Source organism: Lepidochelys kempii, chromosome 2 (assembly GCF_965140285.1).
Source record: "Lepidochelys kempii isolate rLepKem1 chromosome 2, rLepKem1.hap1, whole genome shotgun sequence".
In the NCBI taxonomy this organism is placed as follows: domain Eukaryota; kingdom Metazoa; phylum Chordata; order Testudines; family Cheloniidae; genus Lepidochelys; species Lepidochelys kempii.
This window is the reverse complement of record NC_136381.1, coordinates 142,807,290-142,820,740: the sequence shown is the minus strand read 5'-3', so window position 1 is coordinate 142,820,740 and position 13,451 is coordinate 142,807,290. Positions and strand designations below refer to the sequence as shown.

At 41.0% G+C, this 13,451-nt stretch overlaps 1 protein-coding gene across 1 annotated transcript; it reads left to right on the top strand.

Moving 5' to 3' along the window:
• The first annotated feature begins 14 nt into the window (after positions 1–14).
• CCT5 (chaperonin containing TCP1 subunit 5) lies at positions 15–12,872 on the top strand. Its single transcript, XM_073332363.1, has 11 exons — positions 15–225; positions 4,075–4,135; positions 4,229–4,393; positions 4,849–5,047; positions 6,976–7,168; positions 7,406–7,555; positions 7,885–8,004; positions 8,441–8,626; positions 9,663–9,800; positions 11,679–11,859; positions 12,583–12,872. The coding sequence occupies exons 1-11, from the start codon at positions 121–123 to the stop codon at positions 12,708–12,710; spliced, it is 1,626 nt and encodes a 541-aa protein (XP_073188464.1). The 5' UTR covers positions 15–120; the 3' UTR covers positions 12,711–12,872.
• The last annotated feature ends 579 nt before the right edge of the window (positions 12,873–13,451 follow it).

Sequence of the window (13,451 nt, the reverse complement as noted above, 5' to 3'; positions counted from 1 at the left end):
GGCATCTCCCGCCCATCACGTTACGTTGCAATTGGGCGTGGCGGGCAGCAGCCGCGGCTCGTGCTCGGTCGGTTGGTGTCCGAGCGGCTCTCTGCGTGCGGCCCCAGTGGCGGCAGGACCATGTCGGCGATGGGGACTCTCGCGTTCGATGAGTACGGGCGGCCCTTCCTGATCCTCAAGGACCAGGATCGCAAGAGCCGCCTCATGGGGCTGGAGGCACTCAAGGTAACTGCGCATGCGCCACCGGGGAACCGCCGGTTCCCAGCCCCGGCTCCATGTGCTTCCCCTCCCCCACCTCGGGATCAGAGCGCGCCACCCCCCGATTTCTCCCCCCCGCCCCCCGGTTGGTCACTAATCCCCCTTCCCCCTGTAGGGTCTGGAGCCGCCGGACCTTTGTGTGTCTCTCCCGCCCTCCCCCCCGGGCCGGGCCGGGCCGGGCCGGGCCAGGCGGGTGCGGGGGGAGCCGTGACCCGGCTCGGGCGCGGAGCTCTTAGGCCTGCCCCATCGGGGGCTCCCCGCCTGGCCCGGCCGCGGCCCCAGCGAAGCCTTTGCGGAAGCGCCCCAGGCTGCCCGGAGCTGGCTCCTGGTGCGGATGGAGCGGGGCGGCGGCATCCGCCGGGTGCCTTGTTAAACGCCATGGCCGGGCCCTGTTGTCACGGAGTCACTAAACTAGCATCAGTCTGCGTCTTCCCTTAAATCTCTCACGCGCTGAACCCCCCCCCCTCCACCCCCTCCCGTGCAAACGTGCTTTAGTCTCCCCTGTCTTAACCCCTCGCCCCGGTTATTGTCCCGTCTCCCTTCCACCTAATAACCGCATTGAGCACGTTGTTTACAGCCCGCTTCCTCCAGTCCAAGTTTCTCTGCCTTGCACTCAACTGAACCCACTCAGAGTCTCTAATGATCTCAGAGCTCACAGCCAGGATGTTATCCCCATTCTCTTTGACCTGTCACCTGCTTTTGATACAGTTAACCACCCTCCTTCTCTTGAAATGTTTCCTCCTTTGGCTTCCTGGACTCTGTTTTCTCTTGGTTTTTCTCCGATCTCTAACTACTTCTTCAGCATGTCCTTTGGAGAATGCTCTTCAGCCCTCCCCCCACTTTCAACTTTTGGGGGGAGGGGACCACAGGGCACTGTACCTTTCTCCGTTCGCTTTACAACTTACCTCTGGTTAATCCATTTCATCCACAAATACAAATTAAACGACCACATGTATGTTGACAACTCGCGCATTTACCTGCCTGCAGCAAACCTGTCTCCTTCTGCCCAAGCTAAAATCTTGGCCCCTCTCTTTGACATCTCATGCATATCTAGCTGTCAGCTCCAGGTGAATATGGCTATAACATAACTCCTAATCTGTTCTCCCTGCTCCTTCCTTTTTCAGTCACTGTAGACAACACCACCATCCTGCCTGTCACTTATGCCGTTAAACTGGGCTTTGTCTTTGACCTCTGTATTCATATCCAGGCAGTGTGTGAATCTTGCCAATTCTTTCTGGCTAACATGGCTAAGATATGGCCTATCTACTCCATCCACACAACTAAAATTCTTGTCCAGGCTCTTGTCATCTTGCATCTAGATTACTGCAACGTTCTTTTCTCTGATTTGACAGATGCAGTTATGTCCTGTTCACATCCATTCAGAATGCTGTTGCAAAGATCATTTTCCTAACCTGTTGCTTTGACCATGTCAGTCCTCTCTTTGTGTTCCTCTACTGGCTCCCCCTTCTCAATCCCTTCAAACATAAGCTACTTGTCTTAATTTTCAAGGTGTTTCATGGTCACGCTACCTATTATCTGTCATTGATTATTGAGCAGTCCATATTCTCCTACAATCAGCCCATGATTTCAGCCTCCATTGCCCACTTGTTGCATTTTTCAAACAAACACCTTTGTGCTTTCTCTCATGCTGCCTCTCACCTTTGGGAAGCACTCCTCATAAACATTCTCAAAGCTACCTCATTATCCTTCTGATCCTACTTCCTAAGGGCTTGTCTACATAGATGTGGATTATGGGGGTGTGAATTGCCGTGCACTATAGCATTGCACTTAACTACGTAGTGTAAACTAAAAAGTACCCAGTTCATATCAACATAGTCCTGGAAACATGAATTAGGTACCTTTTAGCTCACGCCAGCAGGGTTTACATGGTGCAGTTACAGTACAACACTTCGGGGCATGCGACTCAGATGCCCGATAGCCCAAACTTCAGGACTATAAAGACCTAAAATTTTGTTTTACCATGTTGCCTATGAAATACTGGACAGCTGGTGTGCGAGATCATGTATCGTCTCATTGTTTACATGAACTCCCTTGTCTATATCCATCTGTTGGCTCTTGTCTCGTACTTAGGGTACATCTACACTAAAAATGCTACAGCGGCACAGCTGCCATGCTACAGCGGCGCCTCTGTAGCACTTCATCCCATATACAGTGTACGGTGACGAGAAGGGTTGTCCCATCGCTGTAATTAATCTACCTCCTTGAGAAGTGGTAGGTAAATGGAGGAATTCTTCCATCGACCTAGTATTGTCTACACTGAGGGTTAGGTCAGCATAATTATGTCTCTCGGGTAAAGTTTTCAGAGTAGACCAGTCCTTAGATTATAAATGATTGGATAGGGACCGTATTTTTTTGTTTCTACAGTATATAGCACAATGGGGTACTGGTCCATTATTAGAGCTCCTACGTGCTTTGGTAACACAAATAATAAATGTGTTGCATTTCAATAATTCACCTGTTGCATCACTGAAAGAGAAGGAAAGTATAATTTTAAAAACCCAGGATTTTTGGTGTTTTGCAACAGCAGAGATGGGATGCTCTTGTTTTATCCTAGTGGATAATGTGAGCAGTTTGGATATACTAGTAATCCAATGGTATGTTGAAAGGCCAAGGGATTTTTAAAGAATGACTGAATGTCAATAATCCTTTATCTGGCGAAAGTCCTTCGCAGATCATCCCTTTTGTATGAGAGAGTTAGAGTTCACAGGCAAAGATCCAGCCCACTAGTCAAATGCCTTTAATGCATGCACGTGCTAGTGGGTGTGCAGAAGGTAAAGTTGGGGTCTATATTTATATATCATAGAATCATAGAATATCAGGGTTGGAAGGGACCTCAGGAGGTCATCTAGTCCAACCCCCTGCTCAAAAGCAGGACCAATCCCCAATTAAATCATCCCAGCCAGGGCTTTGTCAAGCCCGACCTTAAAAACTTCTAAGGAAGAAGATTCCACCACCTCCCTAGGCAACGCATTCCAGTGTTTCACCACCCTCCTAGTGAAAAGGTTTTTCCTAATATCCAACCTAAACCTCCCCCACTGCAACTTGAGACCATTACTCCTTGTCCTGTCCTCTTCTACCACTGAGAATAGTCTAGAACCATCCTCTCTGGAACCACCTCTCAGGTAGTTGAAAGCAGCTATCAAATCCCCCCTCATTCTTCTCTTCTGCAGACTAAACAATCCTAGTTCCCTCAGCCTCTCCTCATAAGTCATGTGTTCCAGACCCCTAATCATTTTTGTTGCCGTTCTCTGGACTCTTTCCAATTTATCCACATCCTTGTAGTGTGGGGCCCAAAACTGGACACAGTACTCCAGATGAGGCCTCACCAATGTCGAATAGAGGGGGTTGATCACATCCCTCGATCTCAACACACACAATTTGCCTGATCTAGGTATAATTTTAGTATACATTTTTATTTAGTTTAACTTCTGCTTGAAATGGAGTAAAATCATTTGTAGCAGTTGTTTTGTATCTCAGCCCCATTTAATGCTGTTTTTGTTGGGTTTTTTTGGTGTTTGGGGGGGAGAAGTTACTTTGCCTTTTTCATTACCCGTGCCAGTTTTTTTCATATTTGCACCGATGGAAAACATTGGAGATGGGAATTGCTACTGGCTAACTGATGGCCCTGAAAACACTAACACCTAATCTTCTCTGACACATAACTGTATCTGCAAACAACTAAAATCAAAGGACTTTCTTTTTCACTATTTATTTGCTTAGTGTTACTAATAAAGCATTGTATTTTTAAGGATGTGTCATAATGACTGAATTTATGTTTGCATTTTTGTTTCATAGTCTCATATAATGGCAGCAAAGGCTGTGGCAAATACACTGAGAACATCACTGGGGCCCAATGGTAAGTTTGAGAATGTAAGTTTAAAAACTTTTTTTTTTTGTAAGGTTTCTTTTATTATTTATAACTTGTATACTTTTTGAACACTTGTTTTAGGTCTTGATAAAATGATGGTGGACAAGGATGGTGAGGTGACTGTCACGAATGATGGGGCCACCATTCTAAGTATGATGGATGTGGATCATCAAATAGCTAAACTTATGGTAGAGTTGTCTAAATCGCAGGATGATGAGATTGGGGATGGAACTACAGGGGTTGTTGGTAAGAGACATTTCAAATCTGTCACCTCTGAAATTAGGTTATTTAAAAATATTTAAAGAGTTGGCCCTACATAAACAATTAGCATCTCGAACAAACCTAGTAGAGTAGCTAGCATTTTAATCCTCTTGCAGCTCCCATATTGCAGGCTCTGTATCAGAAGTCTGGGGAAAGGGGGTGGTTTGTTTTTGTTTTTAAAAATGCATCCATGTATTTATTTTTTCACATATCTTAATTTTCTTCCAATTCCATCTTCACTCCTTAAGAAAAAGCAATAATTGGGTAGTTTCCTCACTATAATTGGTCAACCGCTGTTGATGAATTTTAGAAATTAGTGTAAACTTGCAGGGGCAAGTCCGTTAAACACACTTTCCGTGTTCTAAGAACGTGTTGCAAGATCAAATAACTTAATAAATCGATGGAGGAAAGTAAATCCTTGTTTTTATTTTGTTTTGTAGTTCTGGCTGGTGCATTATTAGAACAGGCTGAGCAGTTGTTAGATCGCGGTATTCACCCTATGCGAATAGCAGATGGTTATGAACAGGCTGCACGCGTTGCCATTGAGAATCTAGACAAAATCAGTGACAGCTTTCCAGTTGATCCACAGAACAGCGAACCTCTTATCCAGACTGCAAAGACAACTCTAGGTTCTAAAGTGTAAGTTTATACTTGAAAAACCTAACTAATGTAGTTTCATACTTGAAAGCATTTTGGGGAAAAAATCCTTTACAGTTGTTTGACTTTTTTAGCTGGAATATAACATTTGTTGCATTCGTCAATGAAATTTTTCCTTAAAGTCACTTTTTATTTTTATTGCCAGTTAATTTCTCTTCTGTAACTCCCTGATGCAGCAAGTTTAGGAGAAGACATTAGTAAACCATTCTCTTTACAGATTTGATGACATGTGACAAGCAGCTGCAATAGAAATTCCTCTATGCTATCTGTCTAATTCCTTTCTTTTCCACTTCCACGCTTCCTAACTGCCCTTTATATATTTGTGTGGTTGTTTCCCCTCACTTTTAAAAGATGATAGTTTGCTTAAAGAAAAGATGACAGTAGATGGATTTCACATGTGACAAATAGCTAATATTATTATAGCCTTATCTGCTCCTTTACTTCTATTAATTTGCTCTGTCACTGCTCTTATTTTTTTGGCTATAGTAAAATGGTATTTAGGTAGTTAATTTGATACTCATCATGGGTTAATTAATGAAATGTGGCTCTTTAATTTGCTGGGATAATGATTTGATGGCATAATATAGTTTTCCCCTTTTGTCAGTAGACCAGCCCAAAGTGGTGCAGGCATTTTAGGTGACAGCCTCTCAACCTTTTCAGGTGTGCCGCCCCTTTTTTTGAAGTCAAAGTTTTTCCACTACCTCCTTACATTTAATTTATATCAGTGATGACGATAATAAGCTTATATAACTTGTGTGTGTATTGAGAGGCTGACGAAGAGTATTTAACCTTGAAAGGTAATGGGGACGGGGAGGGGAGAGCGAGATGTCCTTTGCTTTAGACTTAATAAATGTTCATGACCCCTCCATTGCCGTTCATGACCCCCTAGTTAAGAAACACAGTATAGGGTAACCCAGCATGATGCATCAACAAGTATTCAACAGATCAATTGACCATTGACGGTTTTTCTCAGTTCCCTTTAAGATAGTAGGTGTGAGTTATCTTCTCATGTGCAAATAAATTGGTTAGTCTCTAAGGTGCCACAAGTCCTCCTTTTCTTTTTAAAACAAAAGTAATCCACTTGTTCCTTCCTGTCGCTATTGGAACAAAGGAAAAGCTACTAGTGATGCTTGACTTAACTGTAAGTCTGATTAACACTATTTCAGATAAATTGGTTAGTCTCTGAGGTGCCACAAGTAGTATTCTTCTTTTTACTGTTTGTTTTGTTCTTAATGGAGGGCAGGTAGAACAATGGCACTATAAAGAAAGTTTCAAAAAACACTTGGTTTTTTTCAGTTAACTCTGTGACATTTGCTGCTTGTCTTACACTAAGGAACGTTTCAGGTCTCTCAGAAAACTGTTCAATTAGTGTCGTAGTTGGAGGCAACTCTCTCCTTCCCCTGTCTTTGGGGCATATTAAAGTGGATATAGTCAAACCATTTTGCTTTAATCTTAAAGATTAATCGAGAATTTAACTTGTTCTGTGCAACCAAAAATCTACATATGGTCTAGCACCAGTTGTCTATAGCATGCACCAGTATACCAAGTATATGTAAGCACGTTAAAAGAGGTCCTTTCCAAGATGTACCTTGCATGTTGTTTGGCGTGCAGCCTATAGGTCGTTCATTGGTTATAACTCACTTGTAATCAGTTAAGTGTGAGAGCGCAAATCTGCTTCTTGGTAACATATCCAAGAAGAGGTGTCCGTCTCCACTACACAGGCAGACATATTCAGGTCTTTGTCTCCTGTTTTATAGTTTAACTTCCTTTTTCTCCTCTTCTCCCATCTTCCTACAATGAACAAACATTCAATGCTCAAATAATGTTTGTTCTCTATTAGGACAGTTGTTCTCTTGGGGGGATGTTTTAAACAATCTTAACTAACTTCATTACATTTTGCTTAAATTTAGAATTAATCGTTGCAACAGACAAATGGCAGAAATCGCTGTCAATGCTGTACTGACGGTGGCTGATATGGAACGCAAAGATGTTGATTTTGAGCTAATCAAAGTACAAGGCAAAGTGGGAGGGAGACTGGAAGATACCCAGTTGGTCAAAGGAGTGATTGTGGATAAAGATTTCAGCCATCCACAGATGCCTAAAGTGAGTTAGTCTTTTCTGGTGTGTCTGTATGTTAGGCTTTATTAAATCATCAAGGAACTTTTCTTTGCCCCTCTAACTACTGTCTCTGAACACCTCTCATGTATTCTAAAATAGAAGTTGCTCTTTCCTAGCTTGTAGAAAAAATAGCTTTATTAGTATGGGGTTGGGCGGGGGGGAGAGAGTGCAAATATTTTTGAGGTCAAAATAATTAATCTTAAACTTTATTTTAACATGTAGGAAGTTAAAGATGCTAAAATTGCAATTCTCACTTGTCCATTTGAGCCACCTAAGCCTAAAACCAAGCACAAGCTTGATGTAACATCCGTGGAAGATTACAAGGCACTGCAGAAATATGAAAAGGAGAAATTTGAAGAGATGATAAAACAGGTTAGAGTTTATAAACGTATTTATCCCTGATGACTTTTCCCCAGTGTATATAAGAGTGAAATATTTTGCTTTTCATGTATGATTTGACCAGTAGTCTCAAAAGAAGCAGACCTGTTTGCATACATATACTTTTAAAAAGTTACAACTGAATGACAAACTATTCAAAAAAAATAGCTGTAATTAATTAACAGACTATTTTGAAATTCAGCTCCATGGTTAGTGTCTTTATGGGTCATCCTTTGTATCCACTGTATTTTGGTACTTGTGGGTTCAAATTAAATGCATTGTATTGCTTTTAACTTAGCAACATATATTGGAATTGTTTTCAGATTAAAGACACTGGTGCAAACCTAGCTATTTGCCAGTGGGGGTTTGATGATGAGGCAAATCACTTACTGCTTCAGAATGAGCTACCTGCTGTTCGTTGGGTTGGCGGACCTGAAATAGAAGTAAGTAAACTTCTGTCAGACTTCTAACACATGATCACTTCAGAAGCTCTGGCTTTCAGGAGGAGAGCAGCACAACTAATATATACGAGTCTAAATCACTGATTGTAAAATATCACTTGTGAATGGGGCCATGATCCACAATTGAATCCTCTAGACACTACCCCAATACAAATAATAACTGAAGGATGGGAGTTAAAATTGAGCTAAAAAAGTGTGATGGGTTACAGAAAGGTGACCTAAGACTCCACATCTAAAATGTCATTCCTTGCTCTGCAGAAGCAACTGGTTCCCTGAAATACTCTGAAGGAGGGGAAGTGTCCCTTTCAGAGTCTAGTCCATAAGATGGCCTTCTTCCATCCATGTCCCACAATAAAAAACCCTTGAGAAAAAATTCTTTTCAAAATGACTGGTTTGGTTTTGTTTTTTTAACTTGTAGTTGATTGCCATTGCAACTGGAGGGCGCATCGTTCCTCGTTTCTGCGAACTCACATCTGAGAAACTAGGCTTTGCTGGCATTGTCAGGGAGATCTCATTTGGAACAACAAAGGATAAAATGCTTGTCATTGAGCAATGTCAGAATTCCAGAGCTGTGACCATCTTCATTAGAGGAGGAAATAAGATGGTGAGATGCTCAATATGTAAATGAGAGTTTGATCATGTCTCCTGCTAATTCTATCAGCTTGCAAAATCAGCAGGTGCATCCAAAAGAAGCCTCAGTGTTGTACTGTCTTATCTGAAGAGTGGCTAGAGGGAGTGAATAAATCCGTAGTCCACCTGACTGGGATAGCCAACAGTGATTGCTTGTTAAGAGTGGCAACTCGCTGTGCAAAGTACCACAAGAATCACTTTGTTTGGTGTTGAGTAAAACTGATGATTGTTTGTTATCATGCTCTACGAGTAACTTTACTCTTGTGCCTAATCCCTTTTACTTTTAATGGACTGCTCATGTGAATAAAATGATATTGAATAATTTGGAGGATCAGGTTCTTACTCATTTTCACATAGCAGTAGATATCTAATCTTCATCTGTAAGTCTTGGCCTGACCTTTAGATAAGAATGGTATCTCCTGTACAGCAAAACAAAATTTCAAAACTTTGCATTAAATCGGTTGGTGTCTAGTGTGTTGCTCGTATCCTGCTGGTACTTAAGTCCTATTTGGAGCCAAAAGCATAAGAAAAAGGGGAAAACTGAGAGGGTGCAAATAAAGAGTTAAAAATAGATTTGTAATCTTTTTAAAAAAAAACAAAACAACTTTTTGATGTTTGCTTAACTTTTTAAAAAAAAATAAAATGCATCAAGCTATTAAGTGGACTTTCTGAAGTATGAACCATAAATATTTTAGTGTAAAAAGCCTTGTTTTTATCTTGGAAATACCCCAGGCTTGAAATGCAATTTGATCATCCAAGTGAAGGGTTGAAAAATCTTTAAAATGTGCATGTGCAATTTCTAAGTATTGAAAAGTTGATTATTTCAAAATGTAAAGTTTCATGAAAACAGTGAATTAAAAAAATCATTACAACAACAGATTTCTATTCAGATATTACTTGGCTGTGTGGAGTTTCTGATTTTGTATTAGGAAACCTTGATGAAGTAAGATTTTCAGGACTCTCCTAACTTTACATACTGTAACATAACTTGTTATATTCTAAAATTCAAGATAATCGAAGAAGCAAAACGATCTCTTCATGATGCCTTGTGTGTAATCCGGAACCTGGTTCGTGATAACCGCATTGTGTATGGAGGAGGTGCTGCCGAGATCTCTTGTGCTTTGGCAGTTAGTGAAACAGCAGATAAGGTAAAAAAAAAAAAAAAAAAAAAAACAACCTTTTTCATCATTCTCCCGCTCAAGGAAAAAAATCAGCCTTTCGTATCTGTAACTGCAAAACAAGTTTCAGAGTAACAGCCGTGTTAGTCTGTATTCGCAAAAAGAAAAGGAGTACTTGTGGCACCTTAGAGACTAACCAATTTATTAGAGCATAAGCTTTCGTGAGCTACAGCTCACTTCATCGGATGCATACCGTGGAAACTGCAGCAGACTTTATATACACACAGAGAATATGAAACAATACCTCCTCCCACCCCACTGTCCTGCTGGTAATAGCTTATCTAAAGTGATCATCAAGTTGGGCCATTTCCAGCACAAATCCAGGTTTTCTCACCCTCCACCCCCCACACACAAATTCACTCTCCTGCTGGTGATAGCCCATCCAAAGTGACAACTCTTTACACAATGTGCATGATAATCAAGGTGGGCCATTTCCAGCACAAATCCAGGTTTTCCACACACCCCCACCCCCATACACACACAAACTCACTCTCCTGCTGGTAAGCTACCAGCAGGAGAGTGAGTTTGTGTGTGTATGGGGGTGGGGGGGTGAGAGAACCTGGATTTGTGCTGGAAATGGCCCACCTTGATTATCATGCACATTGTAGGGAGAGTGGTCACTTTGAATGAGCTATTACCAGCAGGAGAGTGAGTTTGTGTGTGTGGTTTTTGGGAGGGGGTGAGGGGGTGAGAGAACCTGGATTTGTGCAGGAAATGGCCCAACTTGATTATCATGCACATTGTGTAAAGAGTTGTCACTTTGGATGGGCTATCACCAGCAGGAGAGTGAATTTGTGTGGGGGGGGTGGAGGGTGAGAAAACCTGGATTTGTGCTGGAAATGGCCCAACCTGATGATCACTTTAGATAAGCTATTACCAGCAGGACAGTGGGGTGGGAGGAGGTATTGTTTCATATTCTCTGTGTGTATATAAAGTCTGCTGCAGTTTCCACGGTATGCATCCGATGAAGTGAGCTGTAGCTCACGAAAGCTCATGCTCAAATAAATTGGTTAGTCTCTAAGGTGCCACAAGTACTCCTTTTTGCAAAACAAGTGTATGCTAAGGAATTTCATGCTTTCACTTATGCACAGTGTCGTATAGTTTCTGAAAAACTATACATAGTTTTTCACATAGTAACTGCTGCTGCTTCAGCATAGGAAAGCAAAGTAGAAGAAGAAAAGCTGTTGTGCTTTAGTAAACTACTTTGTGGTTACTGATTAAATGATACTGTGAAATTTTCCATTGGATTGCTAGCGGCCTTTCCAGACTGATGTAGTGTTATCAGTGATGTTCCTTTTGCAATACTAAAATTGTCTTTTGAAAGATGAAATGGGGCAACTTAAACATATCAAAGTCATGTCTGAATTCAAGTACAGATCTTAGGGTTTGGCTTTAAAAGGATGTAACCTTTAGCCAGGTCACAATGTGCAGCCCCTGGAGTGGAGACTGTGGTTGTAGATGAGGCATTCAGTGTCACATGACTCCATCCCCTACCCCTAGACCCTCATTTCAATATGATAATTAAATTGCAGTCACTCCCACCATTTCATGCCAGGACTTTTAATGTAGCAGGGTCTATGTGATGAGTTACTGAGCAGCCAGCTGATGCATTGTAGATTCACACAGTGAAATGGCTTATCATGTAGACAAGCCATTTGTCCTTAAGACTGATGTAGGATGTATTATGCATATAAGTACTTTGGCACCACATATAAACATCCTGTTGGGTAGGGTGGACCATGTTTTTAAGGAACACTTGTATCTATTGTATATGGATAAATTCTTTCACTGTTTTAGTGTGGTAACCTGGTTTTTCCAACAGTCTAATATAAGCCTGTACTCTTCTAGTGCCCCTCTTTGGAACAGTATGCTATGAGGGCTTTTGCTGATGCCCTAGAAGTCATTCCCATTGCGCTTTCTGAAAACAGTGGAATGAATCCCATACAGACTATGACTGAAGTGCGAGCTAGGCAAGTGAAAGAAAACAATCCTGCTCTTGGGATCGATTGTTTGCGCAAAGGAACAAATGGTAAGAAATCCTTGGTACACTGTGAATATTGTGGAAGGCATTTCTCAGCAAATGTAAAAAGCCATAGTAGACTTACCGTGCATGCTACAAAGACTTTGGAAAATGCAGTCACTTAGTACTTCATATTTGAAGAATTTGGAATAAAAACCCTTAATTTTACACCACATGAGCAAAACATTTTGGCATAAGTAGAATGAGTTCAGGTGAGAATTTGACTTGGAACTGTCTTTGCTTTTAGAAAAAAGAAAAGGAGTACTTGTGGCACCTTAGAGACTAACCAATTTATTTGAGCATAAGTTTTCGTGAGCTATAGCTCACTTCATCAGATGCATAGAAAGGAACATATAGTAAGAGAGATGCACGCACGCACGTTGGAAGTTACCATACAAACTGAGAGGCTAATTAGTTAAGATGAGCTATTATCAGCAGGAAAAAACAACTTCTGTAGTGATAATCAAGATGGCCCATTTAGACAGTTGACAGGAAGGTGTGAGGATACTTAACTTAAGGAAATAGATTCAGTATGTGTAATGATACCTCACTGTAATCTCTAAACAGCTGAAAGGGAATAATACCAAAATTCTGGGATTTGGTAGAAGGGTGTGATTGTATGGTGGTAGAATTTTAAATCTGAAATGTGATTTGCGCTCTACGGGCTCTTTTAGTGTGTCTTTAATTTTTGATTTTGGGGGGGATGTCTAAATATTTCCCCTCTTTTGACAGATATGAAGAAACAGCATGTCATAGAAACCTTAATTGGTAAAAAGCAACAGATTGCTCTGGCTACTCAGATGGTTAGAATGATTCTAAAGATTGATGATATTCGTAGGCCTGGAGAATCTGAAGAATGAAGGCTGAAAAACAAGGAATAAAATGTAATGGAGCCACTGCAGTAACAAAAATTAGTGAGATCTCAACAGTTCATCTTCAGCTATTTATTTCTTGACAACTTTTCTTTTTGTTTTAGATACTGTAACTGCTAGTTGTTGAAGACAATAAAATGCCATTTAGCAGTTGTGGCTTCAAGAGTTATTTGAGGCATCATTGTATGTTCTTACATGTTTCCTAGCAAATACATCCTTTTATACTGATATGTGGCAAGAAAGGTAGCTCAGATGTTCCATTGTTCAAATTATTTATGGCCCTTCATCCGTTGTCCCTGCAGCAGACTCCTGCTGTTGCCTGTAGACAGAATCTCTTTCCATTGACTGTCCGATGGTCTGGATTCTCTAGCTTTTCAGTGCAGCAGACTGGAAATTCTCTGTCAATTTACATAAACTTTAAAAATGGAGTCTTGTATGGAATTAAATATGCAAACGAATAATGCAGTATTCTTTGTTCACGTGATAAATTTGATTTTACACTGTCCCATCCTCCCTAATTTTCAGTTTTGTTGCAGAATTTTTTATTACTAATAGCTGTATTTTAGACATGTAGAAAGTCCATTCCTTTCATTTTCCTCTTAAATTGGACTACTTTATTTGTTATCTTTATTTTGGCTCAGTTTCAGCAAAGCACTTCAATCTGTGCTTAACTTTAGTAATTGGGACTACTCGTGCTGAAAATTGCACATGTTAAAGTGCTTTGCTGAA